This window comes from Cynocephalus volans, chromosome 9 (assembly GCF_027409185.1).
Source record: "Cynocephalus volans isolate mCynVol1 chromosome 9, mCynVol1.pri, whole genome shotgun sequence".
NCBI lineage: Eukaryota > Metazoa > Chordata > Mammalia > Dermoptera > Cynocephalidae > Cynocephalus > Cynocephalus volans.
In genome coordinates this window covers 122,806,844-122,831,182 of record NC_084468.1, presented here as the reverse complement: position 1 = coordinate 122,831,182, position 24,339 = coordinate 122,806,844, and the positions used below count along the sequence as shown (strand labels likewise).

Here is a 24,339-nt window from a genome sequence, read left to right as displayed (position 1 = left end):
CTAGAAAGTTCACACCAGTTTTCTTGAGAGCTTCATAAAACATATGGAAGCAGTTCCAAAAAGTATCAAATATTTCTGAGTAGTGGCAGCAGTAACTCAAATAGTTTTAAAGTTCACGTTAGAGTTTTAAGAAATCTTTAAGAAACCTTAGAGATTATTCCCTTTATTACAAGTGAAGAATCTGAAGTTCAGGAAAACTTTTGACTCATGAGTCGGTTCAGCTAGTCAGGCAGACCTAATCACAGAACTTCTCCTCTGGCTCCCAGTTTGGTTTTTAGCTTCAACTCCTCCCACTCCCTCCCATCCAAAAAAAAAGAGGGATAAGGAAGGAAACAAGGTTAGTTTCTGAATAAAACTATTCTATCATGTAGTGATCCTTACTTTCTTAAAAACTAAAATTTAAAGTGTTTGAGAATTTTTCTGGGTGTTCTCTTTAGGTTTAACAATCTATGGGTACCAGAATCAAATGTCAGACATAATCCCTATGTGCAATCTTCCATCATTTTTCTTGATTAGGGTCTTTCAATAGTATACATACAGGACTGTGAATATTTTTCACATTCTTTATGTGCAAGTTGTTTAGATGTTGAAGCCTGAATCTGTTTAACGTGGCAAGATAATTTAATCAATACTCCACTTTATTAGTAAAAGAATTTCAGATAGTTTACATATTGTAAGAATACTCATAAATGAAAGTCAACAAAAATAGAGGCAAAAGAAAATTAGGCAAAGAAAAAAGGGTGGCAAAAGAAATATGCAGAATACGTGCTGTAAAATGTTACACAATAATTAAAATTCAGCTATAAACTTTGGTTTTGAACGTCTCGGCAGCCAAAGCAAAAAAGATAAATCAATCGAGATTCATATAGTCCAAGTTACCGGATGATTAGAAGCAGCAAAGCTTTTCCTAGCATTCTGTCGAGGAATGGCTTTGTCCACATGTTTAATCTTATATGAATGTTTTCTCGGAAGAGAGTTTTCCAAAGAAATCTGGAGAACAAGGGCCTGGAGTTGTGGGTATTCTGTTTTTTGTCCTTCAAAGGCAGATATTTCTTCTTTACAGATCGAAGTAGGATTGACAACTTCCTATGAAATTAAAGAAACTAGCCTCATTAACCCACAACCTTATGTCTGCCTAGAGGAGGAACAAGTCGGGGAAAAAGCAGCCAACCAATTTCTTGCCATTCTATCAGCCCCTCACCTATTTTGGTCTTCAATTTCTGTTAACACTATTGGTTCTGCCCTTTCAAATTGAAGGGTTATTCTCTAACAATTAGGAGTGGGTTATGACATGAAGTACAGGGCCCTTTCCTTCTTGTTCTGAACCTTAAGCATTATTATTCAGTGACCTACATAAATATTTTATATTACAATTTACAATATTATTTTACAGACATCTCACAAATCTATGAGGTCGAGAGGGCAGGTGTGATGATGATCTGTGGTTGAGAAAACTGAGACACTAGAGATGGAGTGACTTGTTCAGGGTCACACTGGTTACAGCTAAATCTTTTTTTTTTTCCCACTTAGAGCCTGTGCCCTGCAACATGTTGCCTTTTTTCCCCACTTTCCTTATTTTATAAACTCAAGCCCAGGCCTTTGCCATTTTTCATTTAATAAATCTGCTGTTATCTATCCACTCTAGATAAAAAGCCTGCCTGTGCCGTATTTTTGTGCATGTCATTAAAAAAATAGTTCAGCAGAGCTCTTATGCAAGGACGTTCATTTTTTGGATGACTTTCCTTTTCTAAAATTGAAATCAATTGTGATTACGAGCATGTTTTCATTTCATCTCTTTTTAGAAAATCTTGGAACTTTCCTCAAGTCTCAGGTGCTTTACCTAGTTATACGCAACATTTCCTTACAAATCTTGGATGTTTTTAAAAATGGTTTGAATACAGAATATTTGCATCAATTTCTTCCTTTAGTTTTAAAACTGGTAGAGTGATCTTATTGTTTCCTTTACAAAAAGCTACCATCAAAGTATGCAAACGGTATCATATATTCTACTTTTTGCAAAACTTGACTTCATCCTCGAAACTGAAATCCACTATATCTTGCTTCTATTTTGTATGTGTACTACAAAAGTATTTAACTTATGTGTTTAACAATTTTTCATTAAAAACATCTCTTGCTCTCCCACAATATCACTTTTCTACCCATATATACTCACTCAAGGCCAAGGGAACATTGTGGTGGGGAAGAAGCAAGTACTTTGGAGTCAAGACAGACCTGGATTTGTGTCCTGGCTCAGCTACTATTGTCACTTTACTTAAATTTTGACCTTTGGAGCCACTGTCTATAAAGAGTAGTTTTAAGATCATACGTAAGGCTCTCAGAGCCAAAGTTAAGGAACTCAAATGTTAATTTCTTCCTACGTATATACCATAATGCTTTATTTAAATAAATGAGGCAGTCATTACTACCACCATGTAGAATGGAATTTAAGGAAATGTGGCATGAAGGATGCAAAAGTCCATGCTGCTCTCACTCATTCTTCTAATCTGCACAATTTACTCTTATTTTAATGTCAGACAAAATATTATATAGGATATAAAAGGAAAAGCAGACCAAAAGGTACACAGGGATGGAATAAAAGAAATCTATGCATGGTATCTATATTTAGTTCTGTAGAACAGATTTGTTATTTACCATTTTACCTTCAGGTTACTCTCATAGTCCATAAGGCAAAGCTGTCTACAAAGAAAGACTTAAGATAAAGTTAAAATGCAAAATGCATCCCTACAAGATTTACATAACTACTAAAAAATTCCTATATAGAATGCTCACATAATTACACTTTAAATGAAGACAAATGCAAAAGCATCAAACAAAAACATCATTGAAATAAGTGTTCAGTCTCCTGCCATACATAACTAACTCCAAAGGATAACTCATATGGAGAGTTTCACTGTGGATTTGCCCCCATCTCCTTAATTTGTAGTCACATCTCATAATTTCTCTTCAGGTTGGTGTACTTTGGGGTAGGCAAACAAGTATTCTCATCAGTGTGTTTCTCAACAATGTAAGATTACCATTGGTCATGCTAAGATTTGAACCAATATAATTGGTACAAATATTCTTCCTGCTTGCCATTCCTTCTAGGTAGCCCCAAGATTTTGTATATACAGTGTTACTGGAAACAAATCATTTGTTTCCAAAGTGATACCATCGCAGAATATTTGGGTGGCCTACTTTGGGAAATTCCACCCTTGGAGCCGAGATACCACATAAGCATAGCATAGATGCTTTTAGCATGCAACTGCAGATCTGCTTTTGTCCATTTTAAAAATTTTTGTGTAAATGGATAGTGTGGGTCACCACATAACAGTATGAAAAAATCAAATCTACTCCCAGATTCTTTTTGGACTAAAATGACAAGGTAATAAAAGCACTAGCTTTAAAACACCATTTATTAATCTTAAGTTTTTACAACTCATGGATTAAAATATTTATCAATTTATTATCAATAGGTTATTTTGTTTGGAAGAGGCTTCACCTGTTATCTTTACCACTTTTATTTCTGATGGAAAGTTCTAGGTTACCTAACTTTTTACATTGTTCTTTCTAGATGTATGAACCACAGTCATCTCTGGCTGTCATAGGAAATTTCAGTGACAGCCGTTAATAGGCTTTCTAGAAAGTTTCACATCTCTGAAAACAAAGTCCAACTGATTTTCTTAGTCACTGCCACAAAACAACTCCTAAATAACTTATTGTGAAAAGCACATTCCAATACAAATAATGATATTGAGTGACCTCAAATGTCTACCAACGTTATTCCAATGGAAAAGTATAAATGCATAATAGTGATTAAATAATGAAAACTAATTGATTAAATAATTGGAATCTCTTCAAGATACACACTAATGGGGAACATGGAGGCACAGCAAGGATTATTTAAGAAGAATGTATCAAGGAGACCTGATACTTAAATAACAAAACCCCCTGCAGGCTAAACAGTTCTTTTGTGCACATTTTGTTTAGACCCCAAGTGAAAACATTTTAAAGCTTTAAGAAAATTACTATAAAATACTTTTTCTATAACTTGAGTTTTGCATGGTTCTAAAATGCTCATAATACTGTAATTCATTTACTTAATTTTACATGAAGATATAAAAATAAATATTGCCATGCATATCTTATTGACATTTAAAAAACTCACCAATAAATAACATGAAATGCTATCTAGAGAAATTGCTCCTACATACTTATTGTTAATTATGGAGGACTCAACTAAGTCTGAGTTTTTATAGCATCCTCAAACTGAAAAAGATTCAAAACAAGCCTAATTTAATGCCCTTAAATGATCAAAAGGTAATGCTACTGGAAAGGAAACAATACAAGCCAAAACTGGAGTGCAAACACCTTTGCTATAGGTTTTAATTGAAAAGGTTTGAGATTCTTTCCTAAGGGCATGTTGCAAACATGGAAAGTGAAGTGACAGAAATGGAATCCTTTCTCAGGCAATTTCTTATTCTGTATTTGTTTCCTGAAACATCCCTGGTTAAGACTATTGTGATTAAAAAGACCCAGACAAGTGTTTATAAAAGTTCATCAGGTTCCTCATTGAAGCTGAAGTCACACACTAGAGACAGGTGGTCTGAAGGATAATTGAAGGATGGTAGCCGGTTGGGTCCAATCTGTTCTTCGGTGAGCAAATCAAGGGCTGACCTTACACTCAGGGCATGTTTAGAATACCAGATATAATCCAGGGTGTGCCGGCACTCCCCTGAGGTCCGGATCTTCCAGGTAGTATATGGAGGTTCTGACTGCCCATCAGCACTCAGCAGCTTGTAGGCACTGTTCAGGTTGAGACTGGAAGAAGCAAAATGTTTGTAGACCTCTTCTGTTGGCTCTGCATTGAAGTCCCCACAAACAATAAGGGGAATCTTGGCTCCTTGGGTGATGTTCTGCAGGTTCTGGAGAAGGTCACAGCCTTGAGCTGATCGAAACCGCTCCCAGCCAGTGCGTGCTTTTAAGTGGGTGACAGCAATGCAGAACTGTCGGCCTGACTCCTTGCACTCTAGGGTCTGTGCAATGGCCACCTGATTGGTTTTTAATGTCATAGCTGTCAGCCTAATATTGGCACTGTTGACTAGCTTGAATCGGGTTTGAAGAAAAAATAAGGCACAGCCATCTGGTCCATTATTGTGTTCTACATCTAGACAAGGTGACCAGGGCTTGGGGAAAAATGTGCCTTGATAGCCCAGTCTACTGAGGAGTGGTTGGAAGGTGTCAAAATAGTGGTCCACCTCTTGGAGGCACAATATATCAGGCTGGTAGGCTAAGATTTCTTCTAGGATGAGACATTTCCTTTCTTCCCACTTGAGTGCTTCAATGGGGCATTGTACAAAGTTGTCTTTGCCTTCTCCAAGAGCTGAAAAGAAAAAGGCAGCCAGTTGTCAGCTACTACCGAACAATGACTTCAAAGTACCCAAGAGTCTCCTTAGGTTTGGCACTACTCAGAATGCTTCTCCTGCTTCAGATTCTTTGGGTCGTTCTTTGCTATCTATACTACATTAACCCACCCAAACTAAATAATCTCTTACCATGTGGATGAAGCAGGCAATTGATTTTCTTTTGTAGTGAAACTATTTCATGTAACTACAGTCCAGGATATGAGATCTTTAGATTTAGCCTTAATTACGGAAACTGATCTGTACAGTCCTAGGGATCTAAACTGTGTTAGAAAAAAATTAAAAAATAAACTGTGTTAAATGAAATGAACATATTTAACTCTATATACAAAGTTTTAACACTGATTATAATAAAGCCATGTGAATTGATATAAATAGATACTACTCAGAATGATTGGGACCTATTTTAAATGGGCAGCTTTTCTCACTTACGGACAAGCTTCCAGAAAAATAAAAGAATCAGAGATTGATAAGTCAGGGAGTAGGACCTTCTTTTCCAGCATGCATGCATAAATAAACAAACAAATAAATAAGCCCTTGTTTCTTTTTCTTAAAATTTCAACTGCTACATAAAAGGCAATGCTACAGAAAGTATATTGGTGCATCTGTTTAATTTAGCAGACCCAGGAAAGGAGTCCTTTCTACCATAACAAAGTAATATCTTAATGAACAGAGAAATGAAGCAACATCTTTTTGGTCCCAAGTTATATAGATGAGTATGGCTGAGAATTTGGCACAAGAATACCTAGACACCACTACACCCACATAGTTGCCATTCCCTGCAGTTCTATATATTACCCATTCAGTTTCTCCCCTGCAAATCTTAGTAGTGGACTGAAGGCTGGAGGCAACAGAAAGTCTGAGGCTGTTCCGTTGAATTGCCTAATAAAAGACAGGGTCCTTTAAGTTTGGATCTGCTGGGAAGCAGACTTTCATTGTTCTCAGATAGCCCACAAACATGGAAGGTCAAGAATAATTCTTGAGTTGCTGGCTTTATTAGTGAAAACCAGATGACTTCCTTTCCTAGCCTCCCCTTCCGGGAGCTCCTCATGCTGCCGTAGTTGCCCCATTCTATACTTCCTCCATCTGCCCACGCCTCTTCCCTCCAGATAAGACATCAAGACATCAGTGCATTGGACATGTGCAGAAGCAGAAAAGAAGTCACAGCAAACAACCACTCACACATAAAAGCATCAGGTATACCTTGGGCGAGGATGTTCCACTGCATGACCCTAATAGGTGGGTGGCTACTGAGGCAATCTGTCCTCAGGTCCACAAAATCCCTCTGGAACCGGGGAGGTCGAGTATGCAGAACAGCCCTGCATTCCTCAAGAAGCTCTTTAGGATCAATGGGCTCCAGATGTTCTGGGTCAGGTGACACCAAATACTCTGGGTGCTGGGAGGCTGTGCTGCTGTTCAGTGTCTTGGCGAGAGCACTATAGAGTCTGCTCGTACCGTTTCCCATGGAACACACTAAAGGAAAGGAAAGCACAATGACACATTTAGCTCATCTTCCTGACTTTCTCACCCAGCTCAATTGTAAGACAAAGCATTTGCTGCCCATAGAAACCAGGGGTTCAACTTAGGGCAATTTTGCCATATTCATGTATTAAGCCATTTCTACTGAGGTAGATTAAAGGAGTTTCCCGTTTTAGCTTTCTACTAGGACAGGTAATTTAAATACTACAGTTAAAACTAATCTCAGGGGCTGGCCATTTAGTTCAGCTGGTTAGAGCACAGTGTTATGTGTTATAATACTAAGGTCAGGGATCCCTGAACTGGCCACCCGCCTAAACAAACAAAGTCTCTGATTAATGAAGATAACCAATTCTTTTAATGAAGAACTGTCTTGATCTCGATGGCCTTTTCTAGTCAGGACTTGTCTTTATAAACTCAGTCTTACTATGAAAGCATGGTTTAACAAAATCCACATTCTTTTTTCTATACATGTTAATAAGAACTTAAAGACTAGTTTGTAAAGAGTCAAATGTTAGAAAGCCAATGTTAATCCTTGGGAAGCGAGAAGGTTGTAGCAGGTTGCTCCCCTGATTATGTCATCTTATGGATCCCTCTGCTGTGGAAAGTAATGGCTAGATTAAATCTCTTAAGTGTTAAGTGTAAATCAGGGCTTGGAATTTCTGTAGAACTGTGTGAACATGACTGAGCAGTACATTCTAATCTAAATCAATTGCTGGATTTTTAAAAATCCAGAAAAGGGCTGGGGGGTAAACACAGTTGATTTTTGTTCAGCCATAGTTTCCATCCAGGACACCATGTTCTCATGACTTTGCCCACATTTCCTGGGATGCTGAAAAGAATGAGTGAGGAAAGGCACAGGAAGCACTGATTACATTGTCTTCATGAGCATTTTCTATTGCTTTGCTTTTTATCTTAATAGATTATAATTCCTACTGAGCACAATCTTCAACTAATTAGCATGAGAGAAGTTGTACTTGTCAATTTGCTTGAAAGCAGTTGATTGCTCTTTAAGAGGTCAACCATATTTTCTCTTTTACCTGGAGAGATCCAAGATTCTGTGCATGACGAATCTTGGTACCAAGCTGGGTTTGCCTACCATATCCATATTCTTGTCCTCTCTCAAAAGACACAAAGTTTTCTTTATAAAATATAAGCACTTTATAAATATAAATGTAAATATTTTATAAAGTTTTCTTTATAAAATTTGGAAAGCTGATTGACCACATCTCAAAGTAGCTGTCAATCAAATTCACTGTGGCAGGTCACAAAGCAAATTCAAATAGTCATCACCAACTGTCCTTGAACATCAAGGCCAATAAGCATGCAAACATGCTCTCTTTTGCTCCTTTTTCTCTAATCAAAGTAGTTTGTTTCCTCCCAGTAAGAAAACTAGAGACTAAGGCAAAGAAACACACGCTGATTTTCCTAGCGTACATTCAGGTGTACGTGCATCTGCAAGCAAGCATGCTCACCCACAAACACACATGCACAACTGTTTCCAAACTGTTTGATTTCAATATTTTAAATTCATTTTAATTGCTTTACATGCCTTTCTGAGTATATGGGTCTACAGAAAGAAATTTTCTTCTTGGTTGGCAGTACAACTTTGAAAGTCTTTATTTTAAAAACCAGAAGTAAAAGAATAAACAGTTAAACGTCCTGATGGTTTTCAAGTGTGGTCTCCAGATCAGCAGCATCAGCATAAGCCAGGATCGTGATCCCCAAGCTGTGTGCCAAGGTGTCCCACGGCACCACAGCAAATTCCTAGGGGCATCATGGTATATTTTCAACTTGAAATAAACAGTGATATTTGACAACTGTCAGGCTTCAGGCAAACTACTAGCTTGATGTAGAGTTCAGTTTCAACAGGACTGCTCTACATTCCTTTTGATGACATTGTATCTTGTCCAAGCTGAATTTTGGGGTGGTTACTGTGATAAAAAGCAAGTGCTTGGCTGGTCAGTTAGCTCAGTTAGTTACAGCATGGTGCTGAGAACACCAAGATCCAGGGTTCGATCCCTGTACTGGTCAACCGCCAAAAAAAAAAAAAGCAAGCACTATGCAAAGATGATTGTGAAAAAGAGGGTGGTAGTGACTAATAGGAGTCCAATGCTTGAGGAGTTAGTTATGTGAAGTCAGGAAAACCATACTTCCTTCTAAACACTTAAGAAAATCAATTTCACATAAAGAGAATAAGGAACAGAACAATATCATTCAGACAATGAAAGCAAACCAGAAAGACATGCCCAGAAAGCAAATCAAATGGTGGTACCCTATTGCAAAGTGGGCTAAAAATCATTAAGAAAATGATATATTGACATGAAAGAATGCCTAAATCAGAACTAGAAAACTCAGAAATGAGGCACCAAAAAGAATTAGTAATAAAAAAGGACAAAAAGGATTTGCAAGAAAGTGGCAAATATTGAAAATAAGCAAAGAAGATCCAAATATATACATATATATATACTATTTCTTGTAGATAAAAACCAATGCAAGGGAACAAAATAAATACCAAAAACTATAAATCATGAACACCTTTAAAAACAAAACAATACTTGAAAACTAGATATTAAAAAAAACACATTGCATACCTGAGAGTATCAACCCAACACCAAGGGGACTGTAAAGAAAAACTCCCTTGGCAATGTAGGCAAAAACAGCAAGTAACTTATAAGGAAGATAAAACTGGAATATCGTCAGACTTCAACCGCAATGTTTTGCCAGAAGAAAATGAGGTAATGTATTGAAAATATCTAAGGAAAGAAAATGTGAGCCAAGGATTTTACATCCAGGAAAACTGAAATATTGTTTCCATGAGCTCTTTTTGAGCATTCTACTAGAGTAGGGGTTAGCAAACTGCAGTCAGAAGGATTTTTTTACAGTTCTCAAGCTAAGAATGATTTTTACATTTTTAAAGAATAGTTAAACACACACAATATGTGAGTGGGCTATTTTTGGTTCACAAAGCCTAAACAAAATGTGGCATATATACACCATGGAATACCACTCCACCATAAAAAAGAATGAAATTCTCCCACTTGCAACAACATGGATGAGCTTGGAGAAACTTATGTTGAGTGAAATGAGCAAAGCACAGAGGGATAAATACCGCATGTGCTCACTCATATGTGGGAGCTAAGAGAGAAAGAAGGAAGAAAAGAAAGACCACAGTGGTGTGTTGGACTTGCAGAGGGAGAGAGCATACCTAGGGATACAAAGTGGAAGGGGAAAGTAGGATGGGGAGGGAGGCTGGGGATAATTGGGTGGGGGACATGGGGTATAATCACAATTTGTGGTAATGGACATGCTGCCAGTATGGATCTGGCCATCACATCTTAGGCATGAGTGGTGACAATTTGCTTTGTACCCAATGAATATTCATAACCAATAATAATAATAAAAAAATAATAATAAAAACACATTTACTATCCAGCTGTTTTCAGAAAAAAGTTGCCATCCCTGGAACTAGAGAACAAGCTTCAGACCAAAAGGACCAGAGAGACACTGGTATAAGAACTGGTGGTGAGCACTAAACATACAGCTACAAAGAGGGCTGGCCGGTTAGCTCAGTTGGTTAGAGTGTGGTGCTGATAACACCAAGGTCCAGGGTTCGATCCCTGTACCAGGCAGCTGCCAAAACAAACAAAAACATATAGCTACTTAGAAAGTCAAGTTTAAATGATACTGAAAGGGACAGTACAATATGTAATGGCTATACGATCCAACAATGAACATATTAAGAGAGAGTACATCAAAAGTGGGGGAGGGAGGAAGCAGAAAGAAAAAAGCATATTCAATTAAAAAAGTTAAACTTTTCAGTGATCATAATTAATAGTAGTAGTAGTATTAATAATTAATAATAGTAGTATTGCTATTCTGAGACTGTTTTGTTTATGTGAAATGAAGTAAACGGGATATTCTATAATTCTATCATTCCTGCTGTCTTTTTTAGGGTCTAGTTTCGGAAATGCACTTACTTAGTAGGCTATTAGATACAGCATTCAATGAAAACATTCTTCTTAAAGTCAGCTCACTTTGCACCAATAGCAGATTATAAAATCTTATCGTCCAACTTATTTGTGATTTGGCCTTGAAAAAGTTTTGGTCATTTTCAAAAATTAAATCTACTCTCATAAGACAAAGTTTGTGAGATGCAGTGAAAAGATGAAGAACACACTGCAGCATGTGTGCAGCACACTAAAGCCTTGAATGGGATAGGCATCAAAAGTCCAACTCTAGGGGCCGGCCTGTGGCTCACTGGGGAGAGTGCGGTGCTGATAACACCAAGGCCACGGGTTCGGATCCCACATAGGGATGGCCGGTTTGCTCACTGGGTGAGCGTGGTGCTGACAACACCAAGTCAAGGGTTAAGATCCCCTTACCGGTCCATCATTTAAAAAAAAAAAAAAAAAAAAAAATATCCAACTCTAGTCCCAGCTCTATGACCATTTTGCTGTGCCACACTCTATAGACCCACTTACCTATCTTTAAAACGAGGGTGTAAGTGTTCATCATTTCTTCAAGATTAATTGGAAAATGCTTCTAGGTTAGAACAGGTGGAAACTTTTCAAATCTATGTTGTTGTGCTCTTCATATAACATCTCTATTATTTGCATTAGAGACACATCTTTCTCTCTGCTAAGAAAACCTGTATGTTTCATTCAGAATGACTTTTACTCACCTCATTTTTGAGACTCAGAATGGATCATTTCTGTCATGTCTGATTACTCAGGTATGGAATAATGCACTGAAATTTGTCTTTAAAGAAAGTTTTTACTGGCATAGACCTTTTGTACTTGATTCACTCACCCGAGAAAGATGTTAGTAGGCTAAATTTTGAAAAAGAAACGAGAGGGGAATTTTATTTACTATAGTCCTGTCTCTACCCCCTTGAATCTTACAGGAAACCCAAATACAGCCCCCAAGATGGACTGATGCAAAACTGAATGCCAGAATATTTAATAACATGACCTAGGGCAGCCCTTCAATAATAAAGTACCTGGTGCAAAAGCCCTGAAGAAGGAACATGCTTGGCAAGTCTGAACAGTAAAGAGATTAGTGCGGCTTGAACAAAGTGAATAGGAAGAGATGAGGACAGTGAGGTAGGGGGGATGGGGAGCAGGTCGTGTAGGGCCTTGTTGACCATTCTAAAGACTTTGGCCTTTATTTGAGAAGAGAAGAAATTGGAGAATTCCAAGCAGGAGGGAGAACCTGATTTACATTTTTAAAATATCTCACTGGCTAATAATTTAAAAATACACTACTCTCTGGGGAAATAAGGGCAGACATAAGGAAACCCAGAAGAGGGCAATTACAATAATCTAGGCAAAAGACAGTGGTGGCTTGCACTAGGGTGGCAGCAGTGCAAGTGGTTGGATTCTGAATAAATCTAAAGTTGGAGCCAATAAGTTTTGTTTATGACTTGGATGTGTTTTGTGACAGAAAGAGTAGTCCAAAAGGTCTCCAAGGTTTCTGGCTGAGCATCTAGAAGGATAAAGTTGCCTACTACACAGGTTAGGAAGGCTATATGGGGTTTGCCAAAAACAGGAGTTGGCAATAAGATATGCAAACTGGAAGTAAACATTTGGGAGATATTAGTGCATAAATGAAATTAAAATGAGTTTAGAGAGAAAGGAGATCAAAGGATTGAGCTCTGGGACAGATCTGGGAAGATGTGAAAATCTGGAAGGACAGTATAAGATGACATTACCAGAGACATAAGAGAAAAATAGAGTATGGATCTTCCTGGAAACAAGGAAAGGAAGTGTTTCACCCAGGAGGCATTACACCTGGGTCAAATGCTACTGACAGTTCAAGGAAAATGAAGACAGAGAATAGATCTGGATTTAGCGATATGGGAAACTTTGGTGACTTTAACAATAGTGATTTCTGATTTTTGGTGGAGTTGTGGGGAGAAGGGGAAATAAGACAGAGTAGAGAAGTATTTTGAAGAAATTTTGCCCCAAAAGAGAGAAATGGAATAGTGGCAAGATAATTTTTTTTCTTAAAGGTGGAAGCTGTTTTACCATGTTTGTTTGCCAATAGGGGTGATAGAGAAGGAAAGATGGATGGAGCAGGAGACTTCTGACTTCTGGTATGATGGCATGAGAAAACTGACAAATTCTCTCCCCAAAAAGCAAATATAAACTTGCACAAAGCTATCAAAACCAATCATTTCAGTGCTCTGGATATCAGCCAAAGGAATACAACAAAATGAGAAGTTTTTATACATGAAAGCTGTTGAACTTCAGGTAAGAACACTGCTGGTCTGTGACACTCTTGGCCAGGGCTGCTCCCATCTCCCCCACCCCAGCTCTACTGGTGTAGTTCAACAAGGGCAGCAAAACTATGGCACTGTTAAGTTAAAGTCTTCCAGTGAAGAATAGCCCAGGCCCTGATGGCACCACTGCAAATTCTATCAAATACTTAAAGAAGAAATAATACCACCCCTTCACAAACTCTCATTTATTGCTTCTCATATACAGCCACTCTGGAAGACAGTTTGGCCATTTTAAAAAATAAATTAAATGAAGACTTACCATACAACCCAAAACTCACATCCAGACCCTTGGGTCAATTTGGCCCTTCAAAAAATTAACACCAAGGTGTAATCTCCTGTTTGGTCTCAGCTTGGTTGGATAGTCAATGACGGGTAAGATCCCCCATGGTGGGGACAACCTAAGTCAGGCACAACCACACAAGACCAATACAGGTTCTTTCGGCCTCGGCTTGGTTGGATAGTCAATGACGGGTAAGATCCCCTAACGGGCGGGGGGGACAACCTAAGACAGACACAACCACACAAGGCTTCTATTAAATCAAAAAGGGGGAACTACGGGACCGCGCCCTTTTTCTAAGCAAAAACAACAGATGGCCTAAATGGATGAAAGGTGGTGCCCAAGGGAAGTTAAGGGGGAGGGCTAAGCATAGAGAGGCAAAGCACGTGCACATTTGACCTTTTCAAGGATTGGCCTAAGCTTGGAAATCCCTGCCTGCTAAGCATATAAATATGATCTTTTGTGTTACAATAAATGGAACTGCCTGACAGAACCCCCGCTGTATGTGTGTGTGTTTGTTCCTATCTGGGAGAGCAGCAGCGTGCTCACCCATCTCTTGGAATCTCTTTTTGCCCCGCATCCTGCGGGGGAGAAAAGGGCAATCCCTTTGGCCCCAAGCCTCTAGGGAAAGGAAAAACCTGTTGGGGTCCCGTGTGGCCGCCGGAGACGCCCAACAACATCCCCTAGCTGTTTACCTAAATGTACTGAAAACTTACATTCACATAGACATATGTACACCAAATGTTTATAGCAGTTTCATTCATAATTGCAAAAACTGGAAGCAACCAAGATGCCCTGTGATATGTGAATGGTTAAATAACTGTGATGTATCCATAAATGGAACACTATCCAGAGATCAAAATGAGCTGCTGATTCATGCGACATGAATGAATTCTTAAACGCATTTTGTAAGTGAAAGAAGCCAGACCCTAAAAATTATATTTTATGTGATTCTATCCATGACTTCCTGGAAAAGGCAAAACCACAGGGAAGGAAAATAAATTGGTGGGTGCCAGGGGTTGGGGAGGGAGGAGCAGCTAACAACAATGGGGATGCACAGGGGAATTTTTAGGGTGATAGAATATTCTGAACAGTACTAGAGTGGTGGATACACGACCCTATGCATTTGCCAAAATCCACAGAAGTATCCACTGCAAAGAATAAACTTTATTGTATGTAAATTAAAAATATCAGCCAGGATGTTGGAGGATCTCAAGAGGGAACGCAAAGCTTGACAATGGTTCTAACTGTACTATAAACATATGGCTCCTCATTGAAGTGGTTTAGGAAAAAAGGAGCTGTGATGTAAGTACCTTTGGAAAACAGCGTTTTAATGGGTAACTGTGTGGCTAAAGACAAAGGGAGCTGTACGTAGCACTATACTCTGGTTGATAAAGTTGTTTCTCATGGGGGTAGGTATTAAAAATTCTGAAAAAGCTTTGCATATATGCTGGGGTTGAACGAATTAGTAAATGGATGGTGGGAGCCAGATTTTCACTGACAGAGAAGAAGTTACAGATAAAGCGGGGGAGGCTAGAATTAATCATGTGGTACTGAGTTGGAGTCCCAGACAGCAGTATGAATTCATGTTTACCATATTATAGATATAGATGGAAAGATTCAGAAGTAATTAGAGGTGTGTGTGTATGCATGGCTTAGTACACATACATATATTTCCTAGCTCCATTTCCCAAGAGGGCCAAAAAGCAATGGCACCCCAGTAGCAAAAAGCCCATTTAGTACCCAGATACTGGTTTCTAATACCATTCTCAAAAACAAACAAGCAAAAGGAAACGGCTCCTTGGAGAAATGGCTGGGGCAGGGAAAATAATGATGAGCCTGAAACAAAGAACCAACCTGAGAGAGTTCTCAATGACCAAAGCCGAAGCAATTGGAGCAACAAAACAATACAGTATTAGATTATAACCGCCCCCCCTGAAAGAAACAAATAAAAAAAATAGGTTATAATCCAAAGTATAAACTAAATATGTATGAGTCCAGTCTAAGGTTTGATCCCTATACTGCCAAGCCACCAAAAAATAAAACAAAAATAAATACCTATGAGTCCATAATATAGTGAATAAATGATTGAATAAATGGGGGTGGGGGAAGAGACAAACCTTTACAGAAGAATTCCAAATAATTTCTGTAGAAACCGAGTATGAGAGAGAGAGGGGTACAGTGGAGAAACCTGGAAAACATTACTCTGACCAGACGATCAACGTTAATGTCACGTGATTAAGTTATGTTAGCAAATGTGCCCCCTGATAGGATGAGAGTGTCACTTTACCTCTCTTGACTTTCTCCTCAAAACCCATAACCCCAGTCTAACCATGAGAAAAGCATCAGAAACTCCAGTTGAGAGACACTTCCACAAAATACCTGACCAGTATTCCTCAAAACTGTCAACGTCTTGAAGAACAAGGAAAGACTGAGAGATAGTCACAGACCAGAGAAGCCTAAGGACACATGATGTCTAAATGCAATATGGTATCCTGAATTGGATCCTGGAGCAGAAAAAGAACATTAGGGAAAAGCTAATGAAATCTGGATAAAGTCTGTAGTTTAGTAATAGTAATGCTCCTGTGTTGGTTTCTTAGATTTGACAAATGTAGTTTGGCAATGTGAGATGTTAACATTAGGGGAATGGGAGTAAGGGGTATAAGGAACTCGCTGTATCATCTTTACAATTTTTCTGTAAATCTAAAATTATTCCAATATAAAAGTGTTTTTTAGAAAACTGTTTAGACTTAAACGTAAGAAGTTTTTTGTGAACTTGAGCTAGACAAAAAGTTCTTAAAGACATAACCAAAAATATAATCCATAAAAAAACGATAACTTGAGGCTGGCTGGTTAGCTCAATTGGTTACAGCGTGGTGCTGATAACACCAAGGTCTAGGGTTTGATCCCTGTACCAGCCAGCTGCCAAAACAAACAAAACCCCCAAAGCCCTGGATTTCATTAAAATTAAAATATTTTGCTCTTGAAAAGACACCATTAAGAAAGTGAAAAGACAAGCCACTAATTGGGAGAAAATATCTGTAAATTATATCTTATTAAGGACTTTTACCAGAAAATAGAATTTTTAGAAAATGGGCAAAAGATTTAAAAAGACACTGCATCAAAGAAGACACAGAATGGCTAATAAACACATGAAAAGATGTTCAATATCATTAGCCATTAAGGAAGTACAGATTAAAACTATAAGGAGATACTACTACATACCTACTAAAATGGCTATAATCAAAAAGATAGGCCATATCAAGTGTTTGTGAGGATACAGAGTAACTGGAACTCTCATATGCTGTTGGTGGCAATGTAAAATGGTATAGCCATTTTGAAAACAGTTTGGCATTATTTTAAAAGGTTAAACATAAATTTAGCACATGACCCAACAATTTCATTCCTAGGAATCTACTCAAGAGAAATGAAAACATATGTTCACACCAAGACTGGTACACAAATGGTCACCGCAGCATTATTTATAATGGCCAAAAAATGGAAACAATCCAGTGATCATCACTGGTGAATGAATAAATAAAATGCAGTATATCCTTGCAAAAAGCAATAAAAAGAATAGAACTAATGATATGCAATAAACCTCAAAAACATTATACTAAGTGAAAGAAGCCAGAAGACTATGTACTCATATAATATGATTCAATTTATATAAAATGTGTAGAAAGGGCAAATCTGTACAGACAGAAAGCAGATCAGCAGTTGCTTAGGGGTGAGGATGGAAGAGGGGTTAACTGCAAATGGGCTTCAGGGAATTTTGGGGGGAGACTGAAATGTTCTCAAACTGGATTTTAGTGATGGATGCTAAAAATTCACTAAAAGTTGTCAAATAGGTTATTTTATGGACAGTATATCATACTTAATAAAGCTTAAAAAAAGTGGAGTAAAGGGATAACTCCTAAAGTAACATCTTGGAATAGTCACCTGACTTTTCAGAGGCTCATTCCAATTTCAGCAAAAATGTTCTTCCTTCTATCATGCAGAAATAGGACATGAATTCCTATGAATTCTACCTATGATGAAAACAATGTTTCAGAATCAACATCTGAATACCACATCTTAATTATGTTACACCTATGATGAAAACAATGTTTCAGAATCAACATCTGAATACCACATCTTAATTATGTTACGTAGAATACAGACTCTTTCTTATGTTTACAAATTCCTTAAAAGGAGTACGAAAGACTGTTTTAGTCCATTTTGTGTTGCTATAACAGAATTACCTGAGACTGGATAATTGATAAAGAAGAGAGGTTTATTTGGCTTACGATTCTGGGACAGCTGCATCTGGCGTGGGCCTCAGGCTGCTTCTACTCATGGTGGAAAGTGGCAGGGAGCCGGTGGGTACAAGTAGATCACATGGCGAGACAGGAAGCAAGAGCGAGAAGGTGCCAGGGTCTTTTTAAGCAACAAGCTCTCGCGGAACTAATAGAGCGAGAACTCACTCATTAATCCCCCCTCCCCCAGGGAGAGCACTAATCCATTCATGAGGGATCCGCCCCCATGACTCAATCAGTTTCCAACACTGCCACATTGGAGATCAAATTTCCACATGCGTTTTGGAGGGGACAACACATCCAAACTCCATCTAAGACTGACACGTAGGTACGTGGCACTGCTATTACAGAATTTTTTTTTTTTTTTTTTTTCATTTGAAAAGCATACTTGGGCAGTTTTTCCTTCGGACCGAAAATAAATACTTTAGCAGCTTATATACCTTACATTCCTGGAATTATGTAATTCAAAGTCAAAGGTCAAAGTCACAGAGAATTTCTACATTAAGACACACCTAAGTTCCTAGATTTCCTTACCATAAAAGGAAAGCTTCAGTTATTTTTATAAGTTATAAAGCTGGCACTACGAAGAACCAGCTGAGTCAAAAGAGACTTGTAGCTACATGGTATCTATTGATTCATGAATGAGCCAATAGCATCATTGCTTGCAATAAATAAATCTCTAACCACACCTTATCTAGAGCAGCACTCCCCCTGCCCCCGAACTTTAATACAACCTAAATAAAAAAAATACATTCTCTCAAAATACTGTACCTGGAATTACTGTAGACCAATGATTCTCACCCTGAGCTGCAATGTTTAATCTTTGGGAACTTCAAAAATACCCACACCTGTGGCAACCCTAGTGATGCTGATAAAGTATACCAGGAGAGTGGGCTAGCTTTTAGGATTATTCAAAGCTCCCCAAATTATTCTAATTGACAGCCAAGGCTGAGAACCATTAAGATCCTTAATCTGGGAATAAGCAAAGACTTTAAGAAGTAAGCTTGCCCTTTCTCCCACTTTCTTGCTTCCAGAAGATTTCTCAGTGACCAGAGATGATCAATTTTAGACAGCTCAGTTTTTCTACCTGCTGTCTGTCATTAGCTAATCATTTAGTTTATCATCTTTCTGCATTTTTTCATGCTACAAACACCTATTTTATATCTTTATATGTCCTAGGTTATTGAGAGGGTAAAAATAAAGACACTACTCTAAAACATTTTTGTAAAATATAACATTACATCTAAGGAATTTTGTTTGGATTTTGTCTTGAGGGGGTGGCGCTCTATGAGTTCCTGACACCTCGTCTAATTATTCCCCAGAATATGCAGCATTTCTGTCACAATGAACATTTTAAGTTAAAAATGTCATATTTTACACATTGCTATGTGAACAATATATGTAAATAAGTATTTAAATACTATATGTATAACTTACAAGTTATATATTTAAACCCGTAAATATGAAAATTGAAACAGCAAATACACATTCTACATTCACAGTCCAGTACATGTGGCATATATAAATATCTGAAATGAGTTTCATAAAATAATCATCTTTTCTACATAAAATGCACAGATATCTTCTAGTCTATTCCAGCTCGTTTTTACAAAATGCTGGTCTTGACCCAACTAAATTTAGCAACCGACAAACTATGGTTAGTCAGATTTGGTTATCAGCAGACCTTTCACTAAAATGTATGGCATGAACCTGTCACTCTAGATTGGTGGTAATATTAATTAATGTTATTTTTTGATATTGCATAACACTTGGAAAATCTGCATAACTCAGTCAACCAACATTTCCCAAGTGACCAGCACAAAATCATGCACGGGTAAAAGACCCATTCAAAGTACCAGACACATCAACAGATTTTAATGTAATGGCAAATGAAAAGTTCATTGATAAGGTACCAGATTCCACTTGCAACTAACTGGTAACAGAAACTACCACAAAGAATATCCACTATTATCTAAAAAAGCAGTTAAAATGTTCCTTGTTTTTCCAACTATATATCTGTGTAAGACTGGATTTTCTTCATATACTTTAATGAAAACAACATTAACACAACAGACTGAATGCAGAAGCAGAAATGACAATTCAGCTGTCTTCTATTAAGCCACACTTTAAGAGATTTCCAAAAATTTTCATCTTTTGAGTATGGACATCCTGCCCCAGGAAACACAAGGCAATCCCTTGGGAAGAAAACAAAAACTTTATGTTTTAATCTAAAGAAGATAAAATGAAACATTTAATAAAACGATTGAAAGCAGAAATGTATATAATCCATAAAAACACAGAGCGTTTTAACTTGGTGGTGCATATGATCACAAAAGGTGGGAGATCATTGCTCCTGTCTAGAGAGTAAGGCTATCTCCATGATGCTCCAGAGACTAAAACTATCTCCAAATCACGCATCATGACTTTCCCTTACCTGTCCTTATATTTCTAATACCCAACCTAGATTTTCTATACTTCAAAAATATTCTTCTCTTGGGGCCATCCCGTGGCTCACTTGGGAGAGTGTGGTGCTGATAGCACAAAGGCCACGGGTTTGGATCCCTATATAGGGATGGCTGATTAGCTCACTTGGGAGAGCGTGGTGCTGACAACAGCAAGTCAGGGGTTAAGATCCCCTTACAGGTCATCTTTAAAAAAAAGAAAAAAAAAAAATTCTCATAAAGCCATGTTATTGAATCAAATCGGAAGGGATTTAGGGAAGTATTCCAATTCATTTTTCCTGTCTTCAGTTTTTCTCTTCTGTTAGGAGTCCCAAGAACCTATGAGCTTAACTCAGTTAAGGCTGTATTTTCCAAAACTTCCTAGTAACATATAGACATCAGCTCAAAGCAGTTCAAAACCCCAGGCTAGGGAGTTAATAAGTAAAAGTAAAGACTATAAACACTTCACATATTACTTTTGCACTTATAACACAGTGTGCCAAGGCTTAGATCCACCTAGAGATTGCAATGTAGTAAGACTATTTATTTAAATTTGAAAACAAACCAAAAAAAGGCTGAGAGGCAGCTTTCTCTCTTCCACCCTGCTATTGTTTGAATGTGTCCCCCAAAGTTCATGTGTTGGAAACTTGATCCCCAGTGTGGCAGTGTTGGAAGGTGAGGACCAGTGGGAGGTCTTTGGGTATGGGGGCAACTCCCTCATGGGTAGATTAATGCAGATATCATGGGAATGGGTTTGTTATCACGGGATGGATTCCCTGTAAAAGGACAAGTTCAAGTTAGCCAGATGCTGATCCCTCAATCTTGGATTTCCCAGCCTCTAGCACTATAAAAAGTAAATCTCTGTTCTTTATAAATTACCCAGTCCCAGGTATTCTGTTACACCATCACAAAAGGGTCTAAGACACACCTTTAGAATGATGACAATGATAGCTAAGGACTACTGAATGAATATGCATCATTAGTTAATTCTGCTTGCTTTGACTGCATTTTCAGTTCTCATCATCACAATCTTAGGAAACAGCTACTCTTATTATGCCCATTTTACAATGAAGAAATAACTTAGTAACAATTCTCATTGTTTCTTACCTACTTTTAAAAACAGCATTCACTTTTTTCTTTTAAAATATCAAACATTTAAAAAAATTCCTTTCACACATAAATACATACCCATTTCCAAGACTGCAAGCCATTCTACTGAAGTTTTATGCCTTAATAGGGGTTGCTATGCAGAACTTTAAAAAGATCTCCAAATATGCAGAAGAGCTCAATAGTCAAACCTTATTTCCTGAGGCTAGATGGCACATACAATTTATTCCATGTGTTAATTAAGATATTGAAAAGTACCAAATCTTGACAAAACCTTTGCTGTACTTTATTTGGCACTCATACTGGCTTCTAGGTCTAATTTTATGTTTTTGGAGATGAGCATTTTGGATTAGACCCCGTATGTATCTAGCTTTTGCCCAAAATTCATTTTTCCATAGCCACTTCACTAGAAAAAGTATCAGCCATCATTCCCAATGAAATACGCAAGTTACATAATTTACATAGGCAATAGGCACATCAAAATAGCTTCATTTCTTATACCTAGCTATCCATTTAATAACACCACCCTATCCCTTGCCATTCACTAATTCTATAAGCATATTTCCATATAGCTTTAGAACTGGATGCTTTCACTCCTTGTACTATTAATTATTAATACCTTAGTACTATTTTACTTTATACTTTATAGGAGTAACTCTTCTTATCTTTATAATAACAGCCTTTAAAGAATTGCCAGAAAATTCAGATTACTTAGATTTCTGAAACACAGTAGTACTACGTAAACTTCTCCCATTTACTCATCCCTCTACTTTCCTAAAAAAGACAAGCAGAAGTGGGATGTCACTAAGATATCTAAATACATATATACCCTTAATTCTACAAATTACTACACACTTCTAAAGCAATCTAGGCAAATCACAATACAAGTTCCTATGAGGGCTGACCATGACGAACATGATTAGGATTTAATAAAACACCTTCACATCAATAATTAGAATGTTGGGGGACAGCCCCAACAGTTGAGACCCAAACTGACTGGGTCCACCATTCTAAGCAGTCCTAACAGTAATTAAAAATCACAGAAGAGAAGGACTGGCTGGTTAGCACGGTGTTATAACACCAAGGTCTAGGGTTCAGATCTCCTTACTAGCCAGCTGCCAGGAAAAAAAAAAAAAAAAAAAAATCACAGAAGACTTCTCTCCACATAATGGTCCTCCAGTTACCTAGCAATTGCTTGTTCTAGGCTTTGCCCAAACCATTCAGGGCCTGTGAATAATTTCTCTTACAATTAGTTTGAGCTTAGTATCTTGAAATGTTGGCTCTGAATAAACACTGATTAAGAACCAAAGGATAAACAAAAGCCAAGATAATCTTAGGTACACACCTGGGAAGCTGCTGAAGCTGATCAACCTTGGGCCCAAGGAAACCTCAAACAGCAAAGTACACAATACCCAAAAACTGTTAAGTGACAAACTTCACAGGAAGACATCATTGAAACAGCAACCCAATGCTGCCACCTACTGGCCACGTGTTGAACCACCTCAGAAAGTTAGCTCTAATTTAGTAACTAATTTTCATTAAGCTTTTTAGAGTAAGCTCCTGAATAAATGTGACCACTTTCAAGACAAGTAAGTGAAAATTCACACAAGATAACCATGACATAAAACAGCTTGGATGTTGGATATTCAGTATATTTATTTAATACATTCTGAAGTAATCATTATAAAGATTCATAGCCCCCACGCTCAGCTGCATGGATCAAGCCCCAGTGGCTCTCTTTTTCTTACACCTGGCCTGCTTCTCTTACTTAGGTCACCCTTGTGTACGTGAACTACAATCCTGTCTTTTACTCGAGACTCTAAGCCCTACAAGGGCAGAGACTATATCTCCCTTGCTTACCACTTCCCCCAGTGCCCAGGCCCAGTGCTTTAAAAAAGTTAATAAAAGAAAGGATTGTTGATAACACCAAGGGTTTGTATCCCCACACCGTCTAGCTGCCAGGAAAAAAAAAAAAAAAAGAAAAAAAGCAAAGTGGCAAGTGAGAGCAAAGAGCCAAGGAATCCTGTCAAATGCTGGTGGAGGACCGCCTTTCACTGGTACAGTACTTTATGGTACACCAGGCACTTGTACTTGCTGTTACCTTCCAAAGAACCCCCTGGCTATCCTAAAACCATTTCATAGAGGATAGTGAGATTCAGAAGTTTAAATGACTTGTCCTAAGTCACTATCAAAACTAATTCTTATCTTTCTGGAATTTTGTGAGACTGTGGTGTGTACCCATCAGCTAGAAAACCAAAACTCAAACAGGGCAACATGTGCCCTGAAGGTCCACCTGGTAAACAAAGGTGACCACCTTCAAATATTGTGTAGTGTGGACTTGTAGGACATTAATTCCCAGAGTGTAGAGACTGGAGTTTAAGCACCAATTTAGGAAGATATTATTTTCTGGTAAGTGTCAACTATTTTAATCAGTGACCAGTTTCCAAATCTGTTATTGAGTGCCACTGACTGACTGTGACAAGCACGCCTGGAGTACTTAGTGATGGAGAATGCAAGCCTTATGGTTAAAGCCTCAACTCTCTTCAGGAAGTTCAGGCTGCAGTTCAACAGGGCCAAGAGTCTTAAATGTATGTACCCGAGTGAGGCTGCCTGGTTCCAAATCCCAGCTCCACCTTTTACTAACAGGATCCTGGACAACTTATTTACCTCTTCATGCCTCAGTTTCTTCATTTGGGGATAACTGTAACCTATACCTCATTTGGTTACTGTGAGGATTAACTGAGTTAAACTAGCTATACCTAGCACATTCTAAGTGATCAGGTAAATGTTAGCTATTGTTACATTTAGTGAAGTTTTACTTTCTAGGCTTAAAGAGAAGGCTATTAACATTTGAAATAATGTGCCAGACTACTTCCATGTATTTTCATTACTCTTTTTTTTTTTTTTTGTCCTTTTCGTGACCGGCAATCAGCCAGTGAGCGAACCGGCCAGTCCTATACAGGATCCGAACCCGCGGCGGGAGCGTCGCCGCGCTCCCAGCGCCGCACTCTACCAAGTGCGCCACGGGCTCGGCCCT

General features: G+C 38.1%; 1 protein-coding gene across 1 annotated transcript in view; it reads right to left on the bottom strand.

Moving 5' to 3' along the window:
- Positions 1-716: 716 nt before the first annotated feature.
- Positions 717-24,339, bottom strand: part of NOCT (nocturnin) — a 30,645-nt gene continuing 7,022 nt past the window's right edge. Inside the window, exons 2-3 of the mRNA XM_063108633.1 lie at positions 6,624-6,893; positions 717-5,380 (exon numbers count right to left, since the gene is read on the bottom strand). Of these exons, the coding sequence (XP_062964703.1) occupies positions 4,545-5,380; positions 6,624-6,893 (1,106 nt within the window). The 3' untranslated portion in view covers positions 717-4,544. The remainder of the gene's footprint in view (positions 5,381-6,623; positions 6,894-24,339) is intronic.